Source organism: Lontra canadensis, unplaced genomic scaffold, assembly GCF_010015895.1.
Source record: "Lontra canadensis isolate GAN:19392208 unplaced genomic scaffold, GSC_riverotter_1.0 scaffold39, whole genome shotgun sequence".
Lineage (NCBI taxonomy): Eukaryota > Metazoa > Chordata > Mammalia > Carnivora > Mustelidae > Lontra > Lontra canadensis.
This window is the reverse complement of record NW_022631033.1, coordinates 2,866,549-2,886,079: the sequence shown is the minus strand read 5'-3', so window position 1 is coordinate 2,886,079 and position 19,531 is coordinate 2,866,549. Positions and strand designations below refer to the sequence as shown.

At 41.6% G+C, this 19,531-nt stretch overlaps 1 protein-coding gene across 1 annotated transcript in view; it reads left to right on the top strand.

The window, feature by feature from the left end:
* The window catches only part of CSMD1 (CUB and Sushi multiple domains 1), a 1,958,110-nt gene that overhangs the window by 1,832,349 nt on the left and 106,230 nt on the right, over positions 1-19,531 (top strand). The window contains exon 49 of the mRNA XM_032869815.1: positions 193-381. Within this exon, the coding sequence (XP_032725706.1) occupies positions 193-381 (189 nt within the window). The remainder of the gene's footprint in view (positions 1-192; positions 382-19,531) is intronic.

Below are 19,531 nucleotides of genomic sequence, written 5' to 3'. Positions count from 1 at the left end.
CAGCAGTGAGCCGGAGGCCCCATGCCAGACTGTGGTGTGTGGGGATGCTTGTTAGAACACGTTGACATATTGGTGCTGATTTCCCACTGTTTGAACAAGAAAGATACTTCATTTATATCCCTTTAACCAAGGGAAACCCCTGGTCTCTCCCTGTTTATTTATTTACATCTGGATGTGCTCGTGTGTCCGCAGCGCCCTACTGCAGCCTGACCCACACCCCGAAAAACGGAGGTGTTTTCAATAGGACCACAGGAGCACTGGGGAGTAAAGTGCATTATTTCTGCAAGCCTGGGCATCGGATGATTGGCCACAGCAACGCGACCTGCCGAAGGAGTCCAGGAGGCATGTATCAGTGGGATTCCCTCGCTCCCCTCTGCCAGGGTAAGAAAGGTGCTTTTTCATCCCCAAACTTGAATTAAATTCATTGTTCTTATTTGAATCACATATTGAGAATTACTGCAGCGGTGGCGACGGATGAAAGGTAAGGAAAAATTGAATGTGGGTTTATAGAAGTGCAAATTAAACTTTCCACCAGCCACGCAAACACTTCTGACATTTACACTGGGCTTGATGCAGCTTTACAGCCAGCATTCAGAGAATGGTTGCATGTTCACTGGAAGCCGGTGGTTACCCTAATACTTACTTGTATTTCATTTTGAAGGAAAAAATGTGTTATTCGATGTAGATTCAAAGGAATTTTTCTCGACAGTTGTAATAATTAAAAAATCAATTTACTAAAACCCCCTTTTCATAATTTAGATTAAAAACTCATTCTTTGAGCCATACGTCATATATTTCATTTTCCTTTGGTCATTTAAATCTAGGACTTGTTAAAGTTGATTTCAATATTCCATGCTTTTTGGTGACTTTATCTGTCATATGCATAAAAATCAAATTTTCAAATAAGGCTTTTTAATTTTAATTGAAGACTTTGGATTCATGAAATTTTCATAGTTTTGCCTTATCGGGATTTATATTCATAATAAAATATATTGGTCTTTGAAAGCTAATTATGATTTATGAGTGGAGCCTCATATTGGTTTCCATTTTTCCTTTTTTCATAGATATTAGATTTTCTGGTATTTCTCTCTGAGACAATAATGGATATTTATCACAGTGACTGTATGTGTCTTTAACCAGCAGAAGTCAATCAGACACGTAGCTTGCATTATTTATGTTCCAGCTCTGGAAATTCTTTTTAAATATAAGACAAACATGAAGATCCCAAAGCTTCTTTCATTTAGAATGATGATTTCATTCTTTACAAGAAGAAATAATTCTCATTTTCTTTTAATGTTCTGTTACTCTACAACAGAGACTCTGTTGCTCAGAGAGTAGCTCTGGGAACTGTGTGTCCTGTGCCCTGGGGACAGAATGCCGACCGCAGTAATCATGACAAAACCCCAAAGTGGACAAGGGTGGGGTGCGGGGCTGGGGGTCGAGCAACATTGGCAGAAATTCCAGAGTCGGGATCTCTAGAGCCTGAGTCACAAAGGAGAGCTCAGGTGGAAGGTGCTCTCAGAACAGAAGACACTAGAAGGCTGGGGGAAAGACCCTGGGGTGACGGGAGGGACACGGGGGACCCACAATCCAGGCACATTCCTTGTGTCTCCCTGCTCGAGGAGGAATTCTGGAAATCCCGACAGAGCTGGAGACACAACTTGCTCTTCCTACGAAAGGCTGAAAGGAATAAGACGAGGTCTGCAGGTGTTTTTCCGATACCTGTACCCTCTCTCTCTCCTCTCCCATTCCCTCCCTTAGCAGAACTATTTAGGGCTGCAGTTGATGACTCAGAAACAGTGCACCAAATCCCAGGTCCTCAAGGAGCCCGTGCAGTGTGGGCTGAGAACCGAGTGAGTGTGACGCGTGTGTCTGTCGGTTGTGTTGAGCGTAACTGAGAATAACACAAGCACGCAGCACACTTGGCATGGAAAATTAGGCTACCTTCCTTCAGATTTCTTCTGGGAGATAAAGACCCACAGGACTGTGTTCTCCGACAATCACACGCCCCAGAAGCACCCTCTTCCCACAGCAAACCTGCCATGTTTAACCCGTTTTGTTAACTGTTCTGAGAACCAGGCAGCCTGTAGGACCGTGTGCTTTCTTTATAAACTACAACTTACAAAACCAGGGGGGCACTTGAGAATCACCTGATTCAATTTACTTGCTTTCGAGTATCTAGAACTGAAGCCTGTAAAAGTTAAAGTGACTTACCAATAATCACTAAACACATTGACCCAGAATCCAGACCTTCTGCCCACACTTCTGTGTCTGAATCAAATTTTTTCTGCCAAAAGCAATTCTCCTCATAAAACATCTTGTAGGCACCAACTCTAGAAAGAATCTGAATTTTCAGTATTTAAATTCATTTCCTGTGGAAAAGTCTTTTGTCTTTCCGTCGTAGGTATTTACAATTTGTATAAAATAGCATTTTAGTTATAATAAGATACAAAATATTTTCATCATATATGAGGCTATAATAAAATTTACAGAGAGGGTGTACGCTATGCAATTCCTGACCTGTTTATTTTCATAGAGAGGCAGAGTGACATTAATCATGATGATAGTGTTTGTAGATCAGGGTCATTGTTGTAGGTGTAAAACCTAATGACAGGTGTTAAAGACCATATGTCTACTTTGACTTCAACCCAAACTTACCTCTGAATTAGGCACGGCAGGTGGCAAGACATCTTTCCAACCCTTAAACCTCTGAAGGTCCAGTGGGAGCAACAGATGTCGGAGGTGGTGGGTACAGTTCAGCGTGACGTTCAGTGACAGTAGGTACACATTGAGTAGAAGTAGCAGAGAAGGTCAGGGATACTTTCGCTGTCATGGAACACTGGGGCTAGAATCTGCAGGGAGGGGAAGGGTCATGAAAGATGGGCTTGTGGAGGATACGGGCCTCTCGTGGGAGACCTTAACTGCCAGTGTCCGTGGCTTCCGCCTCTCATCCTGTGACTGGTGCCCGTGTATCAACAAGCTGTGGGCTATGATGGTGCCTTACATTTTAGGAAGATCTCTCGGAGGTACGGCCAATGGCGGGCCACAGTATTGCCTGGAACACAACGGTACTTAGATGCTCAGAAGGGTGCGCTGGGTCCTTGAAAACACAGGGGACATAGGTCTGTGAGAAAACAGATATGGGACACACTTAGGAAGTAGCATCAGAAGACCTTGTGACAGCTGTGGAGGGTCAGGATGGGAACGCGGTCAGTGAGGATGTTCACTTTAGTTTCCCTTGCTGGCAGGGTGACGGACAGTCCCACTGTGTGTGGGGAGAGGCTCCCAGGCCAGGCCGATGTGCGGCCCCCCAGGTCGCTGTGGGCAGGCTGTGTCCCGCAGACACTGGTGCTCAGAGAGGTCATTGTCTCAGACTTCTCGGGGCGCCACTGCTGAATGTGTTCAAGGTACTGGGTGCGTTGTTGTTTGTGTCTCGTGAGAGGAGATGTGCCCTTGTAGGTTCCGTAAGGACCAAATCCAGTGAATAAAGTTATGATTAAACAAAGCATGTGCCAGGACAAACTTGAGGCTGAATGTCCCCCCCACAGAATGGGGCTCTCTGAGACGCGGGACCGCAGAGCACACATGCTCCAAAGCGGTCGGTAGGTCCTGTAGTCCATTCTCTCCGAGGCCTTGGGGGTAATTGGGAATTTCATTCCTGATGCCAAGTGTTGAAATATTCTAAGACTTTTAGCAAACTCAGAGATCACCGTAGTTATTATAATTATTTATATCTGAAAATAGAAGTCTTGAAAATTGGAATGAATGAATGAATGAATAAATAGATAAACACATTTCTCTTGAAGGTGCTGGCAGGCTAATACTTAACATTTTTGATGTGTAGTTAATATTTGAATGTATTATGTAAGATTTCAGGGACCCTTCTTGAGCTGCGATTGTGTTTTCTCAGTGATTTGAGCACTGCTCCTTTTAATCTTACAGAAGAACGAATACAAGTTACACCTTTTCTAACTGCTCACACATTGTGTCTGTCTGCGTCCCCAGGACACCCAGCCAGACACCCTGTCACCTATGACATCTGGTAAATATTTTAAATGCAAAAACTCCATAAATCTATGAACCTTATGAGACACATATTTGAGAATGCTTTTTTTTCTTTTTTTTTTAAAAATGGTCATCATCTTCTGCCAGAATCTTTCAATTTCTCTTGTTTTCTTGGACATTTTTCTCTTGTTTTCATGGACTTTTCCCCAGTGATGAGTCAGAAGCATAGAATTTTGAGAGAAACTTAGGGGCTGATGGTAAGGGAGTCCTCATCTCTTTGACCGGGGCATTTTGATGCCTCGCTCTCCGAATTGTTGAGAGGACAGAAGAAACAACCTAGAATCACTCTTCAAGACTTAAACCTGAGTGCTAGTGCTTCCTGTGAGGTCTGGGGGCGGGTTTGTGAGGCTTCCCCCAGACTTAGCAATGGGCCAGTGTCTCCCAAGACTCAGAGCTTGTAATTAGCAGTAAGAAAATTCTGGGTGGGATTAAACAAACAGTCCGGTCATCTTTGAGTGAAAAAACTTCAGGAAGAGAGATGTAGCTACTGGTTTCAGGGAACTTCAGGTTGTTTTTCTCCCTTTGCTTGACCTTTTAAATTATTTTTCTCAGAAATCTGTATTGGTTCATATCCTCCCCGATAAAGCCAAGCATATCTTCTGACCTTCAGGCTTCATTTCCTGCCTTAAAGCAAGAAACTCTGGCAAGCAGCTGTTTCCATTATCAATACCTGATCTCATTCATCTTGAAGAGACGCCTGAGTTAGAACCGAGATTTTCTCTATTATCTCAAAGACCCAGGTAAACCCAGGCAACACAGAACAGGGCTTTCCACCTTCCCGTGTTAAAGAGACAGCAGCTCCCAGAAACCATCTGTCTTCTCTTTCTTTTTAAAAAGTGTAAATTTTATTGTAATTCTTTCTTTTTTAATCATTTTTTAAAATTTATTTTCATCATAACAGTATTCATTGTTTTTGAAACACACCCAGTGCTCCATACAATCCGTGCCCTCTCCAATACCCACCACCTGGTTCCCCCAACCTCCCACCCCCCACTTCTTCAAACCCTTCAGATTGTTTTTTTCAGAGTCCACAGTCTCTCATGGGTCACCTCCCCTTCCAATTTCCCTCAACTCCCTTCTCCTAACTCCCCATGTCCTCCATGCTATTTGTTATGCTCCACAATTAAGTGAAACCATATGATAATTGACTCTCTCTGCTTGACTTATTTCACTCGTTGTTTCCAGGTTTTATTTAAATTCTAGTTAGTTAACACATAGTATAGCATTAGTTTCACGAGTAGAATTTAGTGATGTGTCATTTCACCCAGTGTGCATCCTGAGCGCTGGCCTTGATGACCACCCCCCCATTCCCCCCCCCCCCCCCCCCACCCCCCCCCCCCGCCCAGCAACCCTCAGCTTGTTCTCCATCCTTTGGAGTCTGTTTCCTGGTTTGCTTCTCTCTCTCTCTCTCTCTCCCTCTTTCCTTCTCAAGCTTGGATTCTCAGCCTTTTGTCACCTGTGGCTTTAGCCTGGTGCCGACACTGACTACTGTGTAGGCTCTGCTTGCATTGTGTAGGCAAAGAAGAGTAGGAAACATGATCTTTCATACAAATTAGGTGATTAAGCTTCTGTTTATCAAGTCAGACCTTGAAGATGGAGAGATCTGGAAGCCTAGAGGCATGTAGATGCCTAATAAAGCTGTAGCCAGGGATGTGAAGGTCATAGTGCAGCGGGGGGTGGGTAGATGACGAAAATGGGGTGTGGGGCTCTTCTGGAAGTCAGGTGTGGCCTGCATGTCTGTCTCCTCACTCTTTAACTGGTATAGATTCCAGCGCTTAAAGGTGACATTCCCAAGCAGCACAAAGACTGACCCCCTGAGACGGGATTCGAACTCATGTGTTTCAGATGCAAAAATCTAGGTATCTCCACTGTATCATACATGTACCCCGTACACATTGTTGCTTCCTCCTGAAAGACCATCTTTAGGAAACTATTTGCTTTATTTATTTATTTTTATTTTTAAAAAATAACAACATCATAAAAAATTAGGAGGATATGTTTGGTGAGTTATTTTGTAAATTAAATGTGAGTTACTTTATACATTTTAACAACTTTTTAAGATTTTTGTAAATCTTGATAACTTGCTTAGGAGCATAAAATGCATAGGTCATCGTGACTCTTGGCTTGATGTTTTTCACGCGCATCGTTATTTGCTTCTATGAAATGGTCGAGCTTCTATGTGTCATGGCGATAATGTAAGGCTTCTAGAAATTCAATAAGATGTTTTTTAAAAATACCAAATCACATGTTACGTTATATAAGAAAATATGTGTATATACGCATGTAGGTTGTGGTCATTATGCCAGCATATTCTAAGTTCTTAGGTATGAAGCCATGTAGTTCATGTAGCCAAAATCTGCGAATTACTGTGCATTTACCCCTGGTCTCCTTATGGGATTTGAGTGATTGGATTTTGGATATTTCAGCCAATCTCCGAAATTTAGATGTGGATCCCGGCTGTCCCCACCATTCACTGACCGATGCAACACCGAGCAGGAAATTGGGTTTCCATGAGGTTCAGCCTCCTCTTCTGGCCATGGGGACAGGAAGACCCCACTACTGCCTTATTTGAAGGCATAAGTGAAAAATTTGACATGAAACCTTTACCATAGAACCATGTACTAAGAGATACCCAATAAAAAAGGACTCTTTCACGATACAAACATATTTCCATCCATGAGTGTTTTAGTAAGTATGTCAACTTGCATTCATGCAGAAACTTTATGAACGGCCAATTAAAGTCAGTAATATTGAAGTCATTAAGCTGGGGATAGATTTCTCTTATTTTTTCATGATAATTGAAATGAGGCAGCAGCAAACTTCTTCTGTACAGGCCACGTAATAAATATTTTAGTCTTCATGAGTCACTTAGAGTTTCCATCATGTAGCCTTCATTTGTAAAATTTTCACAAGCCTTCCGGTTGAGCCATCTCTAGTGGGTGAGCTCTACGAAAACTTGGCCGCTGGTGTGGACCCTCGGGTCATGGTCTGCCGACCTCTGACCTAAATGATGTGGCAGGATCAGACCAGAATGAAGATCTTAATTCAACCAAGACCAGTTGTCTTCTAGAGTTTACAAAGTGTACCACGAACATTTTATCGATCACATAGGATTATCCTCTATCATGTACAAAGGCCAGCACGTTTATTCACTGAATTAAAGAATACATCTTCCCTGCTCATGCCTGGCACATGCTGTCTACCCCACAGTTCCCTGTTTTCTGTCTGAGTCTGGGATGTGTTCATAATAAAGCAGTAGTGAGTGCAAATGCACATATAAGGTAATTTTGTATAATAGTACTTGTTATTTGAGGCTCTTAACTTTCCTGGGCCAGGAACTACCAAATGCACAAGCAGGAATTTTTTCTGAGAAACTCCAGAGTTGTATGGATGAGGGCACCTAATCGAGGTTACCTTGCATTCAAGGAAATGCCTCTGATGCAGTTTTTGCACTTAACCCTGGGCAGTGCTTCTGACATGGAATATTTCCCCAGAAATATTTCCTGAGGACCATGTGGGTGCCCTCACACCTGGAGCATCGTGCTGGGGAGGACCTGCCCTAGGCAGCAAAGAGGGAAGGGTCCATGCAGAACTTTCCACTGCAGTGTGAGGCACCTTGAAAATGATGGCTCCTGAACCAGTTAAAGGCAAAGAGGAGTGGAGACTGTAAAACACACTGCACGATGTTTAAGTTACTGACTGACATTGAAGAGTAGGCCATGGTCTCTCATGAGCCATGATGAGGTGACAGGCTGCACCAGCAAAATCAACAGTATGAAAGTGTCCATCCCTGGAAGGGGGCAGAGCTGCCCAGGCAGGAAAGTGGACATTGAGCCCATGCAGGGGTACTGCCCGGGAGACCCCCAGGGGCTCACAGGGATGAGATTCAGGTTCCCAAAGCAGCTGGCTTTCTAAATTCCGCAAGTAGAGAGAGCTGAAAAGTGGAAGCAGAGTCAACAGCTCAAAAAGAGGGGTGGTAAGTGCTGGAGAGTCTCAGGGTGATGGACAGGATGAGCCATCTTACCACAGACCATGACAGGTGGAATGAGTGACCTTGCTGAGACTGAAGATAGGAATGGGCGTTTCGCATCCACACACTCGTGCACCTGCTGTCTCTGCCTCAGCTGTGGCTGTGCCAGTATATGGTGTCCGAAGTCACCTTTGTGCTGCTACTTATGACTTCTCTGGGGCAGGCCACTTTCTGTCTCCAGGGGGACTTAGGGGCCCTACCCTGGGTCCCAGAGCATCTTTCTGTATCCACATATCAGCACTTCCCACTTTGTTTTGTCCAGATGTCTGTCAGCTTCTTCTCCTGGACCCATGCTTCTCAACTTCCACAGGTCACAAGAGTCATCAGGAGTTCTTGTTAAAGAGGGAGACCCTAACTTCCAGCCTCCCTGTTCTCTGGTTCTCTGGCTCTGAATGAGCAGGTCCTACAGAGTCTGGAACCTGCAGTTTCAGGAACATGCTAGATGACGTTGGTGCAGGGATCTGAAGACCGTGTGTTATAAATCTCCATTCTAAAGAGAGAGGTGTTTTATATTGGAATCCTCGGCATTTTTCACAATCCTGGATGATAATTGTCATTGATACAAACTTATGTATAAATAAATATGGTTTCACCATCCCATCGATAACCTTCTTTAATAAGATTTCTATCATACATGCTGTTGTTGGGTGAAACCCAGATCAAAATTATCAAAATTAGGGCACTGGTGATGCTATCTTCAACTTTCAAATACAGCAATAAAGAGGTTATAGGCATAGCTTCTACAAATCAGAGCATCTGTGTGCATGGCAGACGTAGGCTGTAGTGTTCTGTGATTAGGTGTGTGATGCTAGACAGTGGGATTTCAGGGGTGTTATGCCACATGGTATTATGGCCTGAAACCACCCCCGCCAAAAAAAGATATATTGGAGTCTTAATCCCCAGTACCTTCTGATGTGACCAAACTTGATAGAGGCTGTTTACAGAGGTAAGCAAGTTAGAGTGAGGTCATTAGGGTGGGCTCTTAATCCAATATGACTGTTGTCCTTTATGAAGAGGAGATTGGGACAGAGGGAAGACCGTGTGAAAAAGACATAGGTAGAAACTGGCCACATGCAAGCCAAAGGGACTGGCCTGGAGTAGGTGCTTCCTCATGCCCCACAGAGGGAACCAACGCTTACAATACCTTGACCTCTAGCTCTGTCCTCTAGAACCTTGATGTCGTACATTTCTGTTATTTAAACCCCCAAGTGCAGGACACTCCGCTAGGGCAGCCCAAGGAAACCCACAGGCATGGCCATCTCTTACTCCCTGAATATCCCCTCCCTTTCCTTTTTCATTGCACAACCCCTCAGACGCTGGCTCCTCCCACCCTTCAAGTCTATAATCCAAACCTGTCAATTCCACCCTCTGTCCCTTTTATTTTACTATAAAAAAAGAAATAGAAAGTAACTGCTCTTCAGAAAGTTGTGCCCACAGTGACATTATGTGGATTGAAACTGAAGAACCTCAGGGCTTCACTAAAACTGGAGATAAAAGGTCAGATTCTTGGCTGCCTTTCTCTGCCACATCTGCCTTTCTGATCCCAATCAAAACTAGGGCACTGTTAGAGAGAGACTCACAGAGGAAACACTTGAGGTCATTCCAGTAGTTCTTCAATTTGACCTGAAAAATTCTGGGCACACGTACATAAGGACCCCCAGGAACTGTGTTCTCCAAATGCGTTTTGGCCGTGGCAAAGGAAGTTGGCTGACCATTCTCTAGTCGATAGTAATGCATTTTTCTTTAAAGTAATGCATTCTTGGCATATGAATTTATGCTATGATTGATTTTCTAATGGTAAAAAGCTCATTCTTAGCTTTCCCTTTTTAGGGAGTTGTAATTAACTGTCGAATATCTTTTGTTGATTTTAGTGCAGGGTGTTTGTTTTGGGGATTAGTTTGATATATTCCCTGGTTCCATATTCCTAGTTGGATCAGATTAATAGAGAACATTATTAAGTTGGACTCGTCTATGGAAAAGCTTAGAAGCAAACTCTCTCACCTCTAATTACAACAGCTCAGATTTGCAGGAACAGACTCAGCAAAACTTGATCTCGGTTTTGCTGACATAGAATGGGGAAGGATGGGTCTTTGATGCATCAGGTCCTTGACTCTGAAATTCACTTGGTTTCTTGACTTTGCTGTTAGGTATCATTGGTAATATTTTTTTAAAAATAATTTATAAGAGCATTGGCCAAAGAATGCATCGTCTGGAGAGTAATTACTGTGCCAATTTCTAACAGACTATTAGCTCACCCAATGGCATTTCATTTGTTGGAGTAGTTAACTTCCAAATGTCATGTGAAGAAATCAAATGAAAGGGAAACTGGACCCCATGATCTTGTGCAGATGGTGCTGTATTTTGAGTTAGATGCTGCCTCCATGATAAAGCACATCTGATAGGCAATTATAAAGATAAGAAATAGCATATTTGCAATGAACCAATGAACCGCATGTAGGGGACTTCAGATGGAGGTGGTTTTGGTATCATCAGCATCTGTGCCCACAATACGACTGAATGCACGTGAGCATTCATTTTGTAAGGAGATGTAGCTGCTCAGACAGGGAAGGGGGCACTATCAGTTTATTATTATTATTATTGTTTCTAAATTTGGATTTTTGAGAAATCATACCATCTCCCATAGAAGATTACTGTTGTACATTTAGCCTGATTATTTTCAGAAATTTGTTAGAAATATATTTTAATGATCTTCACACAGGGAGTTATGGACATACATGCATCTGTTTGTCTGTGTACATCAGCACTATTGATTATAAATGGGAATCACCCCATGATGGGTTACTCTGTACCTCTCAGGATGAAAATAGTGGGGATACTCTTTTATGAATCCTGCAGGTCTTGGAGAGACTTATGGCTTTCTCGAAGGTCTTATCGTTTTCTATAAAAAGTGAGTAAGCATATTTATAGGCAGCAAAGTGAGAGATTTTTTTTGAAGCCAATGGCATAAAAAAATGGGAAAGTCATTTTCAAATTATGAAAATCTGGAGATGTTAGTGGCACAGGCCCTGTTATTTTCTTCCTGGAAAGAAATATTGGGGAAAAGGGAGTCCCAAATATTTTGTGTTATTTATCACAGCGAAAAAGGCCATTGCACTGCAGTTTAAGGAGTATAAACTTCAGAGTGAGGCATTTGACACTGGAGGCTGGCTTGGCTCCTTACCCACTGAACTTTGAGTAAGTCTTTACTATGTTTGGACATCCAAGTCCCCACTTAAAATGAAGATAACATGGACACAATTTCTTAGTCTGAGGATTCAATGAGAGGATTTAGGTAGTTCTTTAATCTATGGAATGAAGGAGAAAAAGTATTCAAAGTGATATAAAAATATGATCAACCATTGGCTTTTAATATTATTATATAATTATTGAAACAATATGTTTATTGTAGTATATTATTATATGTCATATAATATATACAAAATGATAATGTATTATGATGTAATACAAAGTGAAGAATGTTGGTTGACATTTTTACATTAATATTATTAAAGTGAGAGTATGAACTAGTTCTCCTCACTGTAGTAATAGTATTTAATAAAATCTGTAATAGAACATTGCTAGTATATTGCATACATACACATTGCAAATATAATTTAGTGTATGTATTTACACATATAAGAGAGGATGTTTGAACTAATTTTAAAGTGATATATTGAGCTTTAAATTCTGATTCTCAATTTATTCTTCAGTATTTGTGTGAACCTGTTAAAAACTTTATTCAGTGTCTCTGGGTCTTGATTTCACTTGGAAAATAAGGATTGCTTCAGTGACCTACATTATCTCTTTCAAACTGAAAGATCTGTGAGCCCAAGAGGAAGCCCGGGTGACCTATAGTACATAGCTAGCCTTAGAATGGGCGTCACTGAGGTCAAAAGATGGGAATTTGAGGGGGCACAGGGGCTGAAGGGTTTGGGCAAAAATTCTCCCAACTTGAAGATGAGAACAATTATGTTTCCTTTCTTATATGTGCTCAAGAAGGGGAAATACTTGTTTGCTGGTCGACTAGCTAAGGCTTGAACAGATCTTGTAGAGAAGGACAGGGTCCATTCATTCCTTGGATGATTTTTATTGCACTCTTTCCATGCTGGGCACCAGACTTACCACTGGACACACAGTGAGCATGAAAGGAGAAATTGAAGGAGATGGGATACATTAGTCAACCTCTGAAAACCTTTGTGGATTTTTGTTGGTCTGTACCTCTTTGCTAATGACTAATGACACCCCAAATCATCCCAGGTGGAATCTCCTTCTGAGGTTGACAGCAGAAATTGAAGGTTATGATTTCACATCAACTGCAAATGACTGGCTCTTCATTCTAGGCATTTGGGGGAAATGAATGTAAATGTGAATTTTCAGTTGTGTAGCTGAGTTTTCTGTTCTCTCTGGAGCCTCCATTACCAAGCAGTTATCAGAGTGGTACTGTCCTCCCCTTCATCATGGAAACTGAAGTCAAAGGAGTCTACTGGAATTGTGATCAGGTTTCCATCCATATGCCATCTGCAGAACCATAGGACAGATACCATGGTGTCCTATTCAAAAACAAAACAAAAACAAAAATGATGGCTATTGTTTTACTAAAGCTGTTCTTGGATGTTTTTATTTGAGCTTCTCCGGAAATTAGAACAAAATAACAGGAGAGAGCCACAATTAACCAAGGACTAGAGTGCCCCAGAGACTAACTTATAAGGTTAGTTGATTAATTTATAACCCACCTACTTAAGGAATAACTGCACTGGCTGCTTACTTGGTTCAGTTCCCTATGGAAAAGTCAGCAAAACCTGAATTTAAATTTTAGTTTTGTCACTGATTCATTATACCTTTTTATGTGTCACCTCAATTCTCCCTCTGACCAAGGCTGAGCTTCAAGTGAACCACAAGTCTGGATTGTCATGGAGTTGTTTATTGGAATATATTCAAATTCCAGTTTTTAAGTAATTGGTAGTTTCTAAACATTAGTATGCTTCATTTCATTACCCGTTGTAGTAGTGCCGTTAATGAAAATAAAGTTTAAGCACCAAGAGCTGTATGGGAGAGTTAGAACCAGGAGCCCTTGGAAAAAGAGGCAATTTTCTACAATCCAATGCACTTTGCATTGCCTATGGCCAATTTTAGTAATCAGCCTTCAAGAATATGGTTAGAAAATCTGCATAATATTATTAAAATTTAATTTAAATTGCTGAGCAGTCATTTGCCAATGTTCACATAGTTCATTTAGTGTTGGAAGAAACAATTTGGTCAGGTAGTGGGTGATAACCTCTAAACCCATAGAAACTATAATCTTCAATCATTTTCCTTTATGATTGTCCCTTAGACTCATTTTATTATCTCTGTTGCTTTCCTACTATTACCAAGGAATCTAGTTTCTCAGCTTTATTAATACTTGTGATTTATTGATGAATTTTAGTTTACTCTTGATTTTCCTTTCATATTTTGAGAAAAACCCTTATGAGATATTTTGTAGGCTATCTATCTATCTATCTATCTATCTATCATCTATCAATATCTTTCTCCATCTCTTTATCACTTATATCCATATATCTATATATCTGTCTATATTTCTCTTTTTCTTTTTCCCCATGAAATGGTAAACACACTATTTGCTTGGTTTATGAACTGAGAAATTCCAAGCTGGTTACCTCTTTAGATGTGCTAGGGAAATTCTTCTGGCCCTAGACACATTGATTTATTTACTCTCCCACTAAATAAAAGGTTAATGTATGTCACTGGAGGGAAAAAACCATGAGCAGACATCTATAGTAATGTTTTCTAGCATAGATACAATAGATTTTTGTTTTTAAGGTTTTGTTCTTACCTTTTTGCCCTTCTACATGCTTATATCCTGGGCATAAAAGAAAAAAAAAAAAGAGAGAGAGAGAGAGAAGAACATTTTTCTGGTCCTTGATTCTAAGATGAAGACCCTGATTTGCCTGTGGTGCCTACTTTATTGAGATTTTAAATTAGCAATTGCTTAAATTCATGTTGGATATTTCTAAAGAATTGTAATTAAATTTTCTGAAAGAACCAATAAAGCTTTTCTTACAGAAACGTGGGATGGTTTTGAATTTCCAACAGTGGGAAAGGAAGGGTGACATCTTGCTCTGAGCTCACTCTTTCCTTAGCTATGTCCTGTTGCTCCTAACAGCCTTCCCTGTTTACATCCCAGGTTTATTTCTTCTTTAATTTCCGTGTTTTTCAAAATCTTTTTAAATAAAGCATAGCCAACATCTCAGGTCAGCAGTTTTGAGAATTTATTAGTCAACACGGCATTAACTGTGTCTTTCAGGAGGCAACTCGGTCTCTCTCTGCCGCTCCATCTCTCACTTGGGAAGGAACAAGGACAACCGACCGTGCTGACTGATTCGTTTGCAGCCACGGTTAACATTCCCTAACCAACCTTACCCAATGGCCAGGCAACCACGGAGGAGATTTTACTATCTTATTGGCAGGCTGTGAATCTCAGGCTGAGATCAGTGAAGTGAATTGTCCATGATCAGAACCAGCACATGTGTCTGTGTTGATAGTGTTACAACATGATGCTCTCACGACCCTCCCACTCACCAGACTAGAGAAAGCTGGCCCCCAAAATGCCAATTCCCATGAAAACTAGCCCTAAGTAAAGTGCATCTGGTCCTTGCGTGGTTTCCTCTGATGTCAGACTGAAAGCTTGGTAAGGTCACTTGTAAACGTGGGAGACTGAGTGCTGTGGTGCAGTGGCAGGAGGTGGTCAGACTAGGCTTGTAACACACCTGAATGGTGCTTTCCTTTCTTTTAGCTTTCTCTCTGTATGGACTTGCTCTCCATTGCATGAAATTTTGTTTTATGTTCCTAAGAAATGATCCCCACCTTTAGGGTTCTTTATAACATTTGCGTCTGTGGCTTCCTACAGGATTCTAGAAGCAGATGGACAGAAGTCACTTACTTTTCTATATCCTGGTGTAAGCCATAAGGTGAGGGTTTGCCCCAAAGACAACCTTGCTTGCCAAGTCAGAGCCTTTCCTTGTAATTAGTCATTTATATGCTGAGCTACTGGTTCACCTTCCTTCCACAGCTTTTTTTTGTTTCCTTCAAATTAGTAAGTGCTTTTTTCCTTCCTTCCTTGTGCCATGGGGTGCTAAATATGTTCAAGAGATTTAGAACACCTCAATATAGTTCTCAGCTGAGTCCTGCTATCCTGCATTTCTCGGTTCATTTCTCCGTTCTGTCTATTTATTTATTTACTTACTTATTTTTTTTATCTTTGTCCATCTGTTTGCTTTCAAGGTCTGCAAATACAAGGAATCCCTTCCCTCTGTCTGTCTTCATTTTCAGAGACTCTTCTTTGTCCTTCAAAACAAAGGGAAGGATTTTTTTGATGCTAACATTGCTCTTTCTTAAGTGTCTGACATCGTCCCTGTCCCTGGGGAATGGATGAAGGCAGCGTGATGTGTTAAGTCCCAGGGCCTTGCGATTATTCTAGTAGTTTACCTGCTCTTACCATCATTGTCTGTCTCAGCCTCCAGCACGGTGTCAATGACATATTGGGTGATGGCAAAGTAAGCAGCAAGTGGGTACTGCTTTGTATCCAGTTACGCTGAGAAGTACTTGGGAAATCGGAGAAGACAGGGAGAATTAAAATAACAACAACAATAATAATAACACAGGGTCCAAAATAGGACCAACAGTGCTGAAATTCAATATGGCCTTTATATTTTCAAAATTATATTTTGAAACTATATTTCTAACAATTTATGCATATGATTATTCATTGCTAGTGGTCCAACGCGAAATAGAAAATGTGACTGCAGTGAAATACAGCAGGTAGCCCCTCAGAGACAATAGAACCATCACTAAGAGGCATAATTTGGTCTCAACCACTCTGAGATCCCAGCCCCAACCCAGCCATTGGCTGGTTATCAAATATGGCCAGTGCTCACTTCGCCGCAGGGTTCTCTAGGGGAGCAGGATGGACAGAACACAGATAGATATCATTCACAGGGGTTTCATAGATGCATTGGCTTGGTTGATGATGGAGGCGAGGAACCCCAGGATCTGCTATCTGCAAGTTGGAGAACCAGGAAAACCTGGGGTGTAATTCAGCCCAGTAGGAAGACCTAAAACCATGGAAAACAGTGGACGTGGGAGGGAGGGCAGTGGGGTTTAAGTCCTGGTCAGAATCTGAAGGCGGGAGAACCAGGAGGACTGCTGTCCCAGGGCAGGAGAAGGCTTTAGCAAAGAGCACAAATTCACTCTTCCTCTGCCTTTCCATTCCGTTCAGGCCCTCGGGAGTGGGTGATGCCAGATACTATACTGAAGCAGGAGATGCTGTGCTTTGAGGTTAGAGATTTCTTAATGATGTCATCCATCTCTACCACCTCCCTGTGCCTGGGTTCATCTGCATCCTGTGCTCAGTGCTGTTTTTTGTCTTTAAAGATTTTATTTATTTATTTGAGAGAGAAAGAGTGTGTGTGTGCAGGAGCCGGGGAGGGGCAAAGGGAGAGGGAGAAGCAGACTCCCCGCTGAGCAGGGAACCCAATGTGGAACTTGATCCCAGGACCCTGGGATCATGACCTGAGCTGAAGGCAGACACTTCACCGACTGAGGGACAGGGTGCCCCCTGTGCTCAGCTTTTAGTGTATCTGGCTCTGTCCTAGTTCTCTTGGGGAAACAGTGATGGCTGCTAGCATGGCCAGCACTAAACCTACGTCTCCACTCTCAGCCCAGTACTGCCTCGTCTCTGCTGACAGGAGCGTACTACCTCTGAGCGGTTAACCGTCCCTGGTTTCCTCGGTCCCCAAGATGGAAGGAAAAATATTCTTCCAAACCTGTTTCGTTTTTAGTTGACTCTGTAGCGTTGGAGGAATGCTTTCCTTTTTATTAAATCTGAAGAATGATTATTTTTATGAGACAATAATAAAATTGGCCATTTGCTTAGAGTCTAATGTGTACCAGAGGTTTTGCTCTGTGCATTAGATTATACATTCTACTGAGGTTACCTTGGTGAGGAGGCATGATGATTCTTATTTTACAGATAAGGAATCAAAAGCTCCTATGAATTAGGTGAATTTTCTGAGTCATAAATAAACAACAGACTCAGACTTCCCTATCTCTGAATCCATGTTCTCAAATATTCCATCCTTTTTCCTATAGACTTTTAGTGAGAAGTCAATGTGAAATCATCACACAAAGCTTTAACTTTACTTTTGTATGTAAACTTGTGATAATGTGCCCTCACCACACATGTGTTTGGCTGGCAGGCATGAACCAGACACGGCTCGGGCAACACAGGACACCTAGATTTGCTTTGTGTTCCGAAAATATGCCCCCAAACCTAGCAGTGTTCAGCTTGCACTGAAAGGTTTCCAGACTTATGGCCTAAAACAAAAGTTAATAGTAGATGGGTGCCATCTTCTCCTTCTTACAGTCTCATCATGTCACATTTTCTAGCACACTGAAGATGGTGGTGACATTTCATTTAGAAGATATTGGCCCTGTTGATTGATACATTTTAATGCAGGAATTCTTGAGCCATATTTTACTCCTTGTTAAATATTGTTTTAAAGGCGAATTCATTTATTCATTTTGTGTATCACCTGTATGTCTACTTAAAATCACTGGTTGTATGGAACGAGTTGATGGAGAAAGTTAATTAATCAAACTTGAAACTCGAAATGCCCATATGCCAGCTTGCAGCTCTGTGCCTGTAAGCTCGTATGGCTGAGGATGGGATCTCCTCTCATCCATCAACAAAGGTACCCAAGGCTCCCTGATTAAACCCAACGCTGTCCCTGGCTGGTGTGGGTCACATGCGAGGTCCTGATGAAACTGCTGGGTGGTCAAGGGTTTATTACAGAGACACACTCTCCAGATGAAACATACTCAAATGCCATTTTTGGCTGGCGGTCCTCATCAAGCCTGTCGTGAAAAAGTCATCATGAGTTTGCTGGAGTGATTACTGGAATGTCCAGAGTTCGAAGAGCCCAGCCAAACAAAAACTGCATTTTCCCCGGGAAAGCTAAAGAGGTGCTTGACCATTGTAAGCTACTGGAGACCTACACCCCAGGGCAAGATTACAGAAACTGTTAACAGTTATGTGGACATTTCAAAGTGTTTTAAATTATGTATTAAATAAAATAATTTTGTATTGACTTTTAAAAATCAAGTAGTGGAGTTTTAGGAGTCAGAGACCATGCTGGCTGCTCTGTCATGCCTAGAGCCATCCAGGGAGGTTCCTAAGTGTGCCTATAAGGGGAGTTAGGGATCTGCCTTTACTTTCCTCTTCCATATTTCATGTAGAAATAATTTGGGAAAAGACACTTTACAACAGTGTGGCAGGAGGAAGTGGGTGACCTGGCAGGCACATTTCTCTTAAATACAATAAGGATGCTTTTGGGTAGGATTGTAAACTTTTAGAGATGAGACTATACAGATGACCAAGGAAAACTTCCTTATTTACAGATGAGAGTTCTTAAGCCAAGACTGAATAACTATGAAAATATTTTCCTTGGGGCGTCTGGATGGCTCAGTGGGTTAAACATCTGCCTTCAGCTCAGGCCATGATCTCAGGGTCCTGGAATCAAGTCCTGTATTGGATTCCCTGCTCAGCGGGGAGCCTGCTTGTCCCTCTGCCCCTCTCTCTGCTCATGCTTTCTCTCTCTCTCTCAAATAAACAAATAAAAATCTTAAAAAGTGTATTTAAAAGCATTTGCCAAATTAAACAGATTTCAGGATAGAAATGAATAGCCACTGAAGCCACGAATGTCATTGTTTACGCCAATGCCCCAGTCTTGCGTCTCTGCAGGGGACAATTCCTCTCTGACACACTTCAGGTTTAGATGTCGCTTAAGATTTTATTTCTAAAGGAATCTTCTTGCAAAAGAAAATCATGGCTCTGACCCGGTATCCTAAATACCTATGACATTCAGGAAGAAAATGACTTTAAATAATCAATTCACCCTTTTAATTTTAGTATCTAACTAGGGTTCTGCTCAAAATGAGGGAAAAAGTAGAGATGCTGTGTCCATTTAGCTCAGGAACATTTTCTACTCTTTGAAATAGAATTAAAGTATTAGCAGAAAATTCTTGTTTTAGAAAGAAGAATCAGTGCTGATTGAATCATTAAACTGTTAATTGTTATTACTTCCTTCCCAATTCTGCTTTGTATTTATTAACATGTATATCATATTGGAAAGGACATGACATGACAGGTGACCTGAAATCTATCTTTTCCAATGTGACAAAAGGAGTCATTTTTAAAATTCCCCTTGAAAGTTATATTAGAATGCTAAGTATTTATGTGATTGAGGGCTTATTGGCTCTTTTTCAAGAAAGATGAGGCATTTATCTACCTATTTCCTGTCATTTCCCACTAACTAACCACCAATGTTACTTTCAGTGCTTAACTTGGACTGTAGCACCATGATCTATAAAATGTGAATA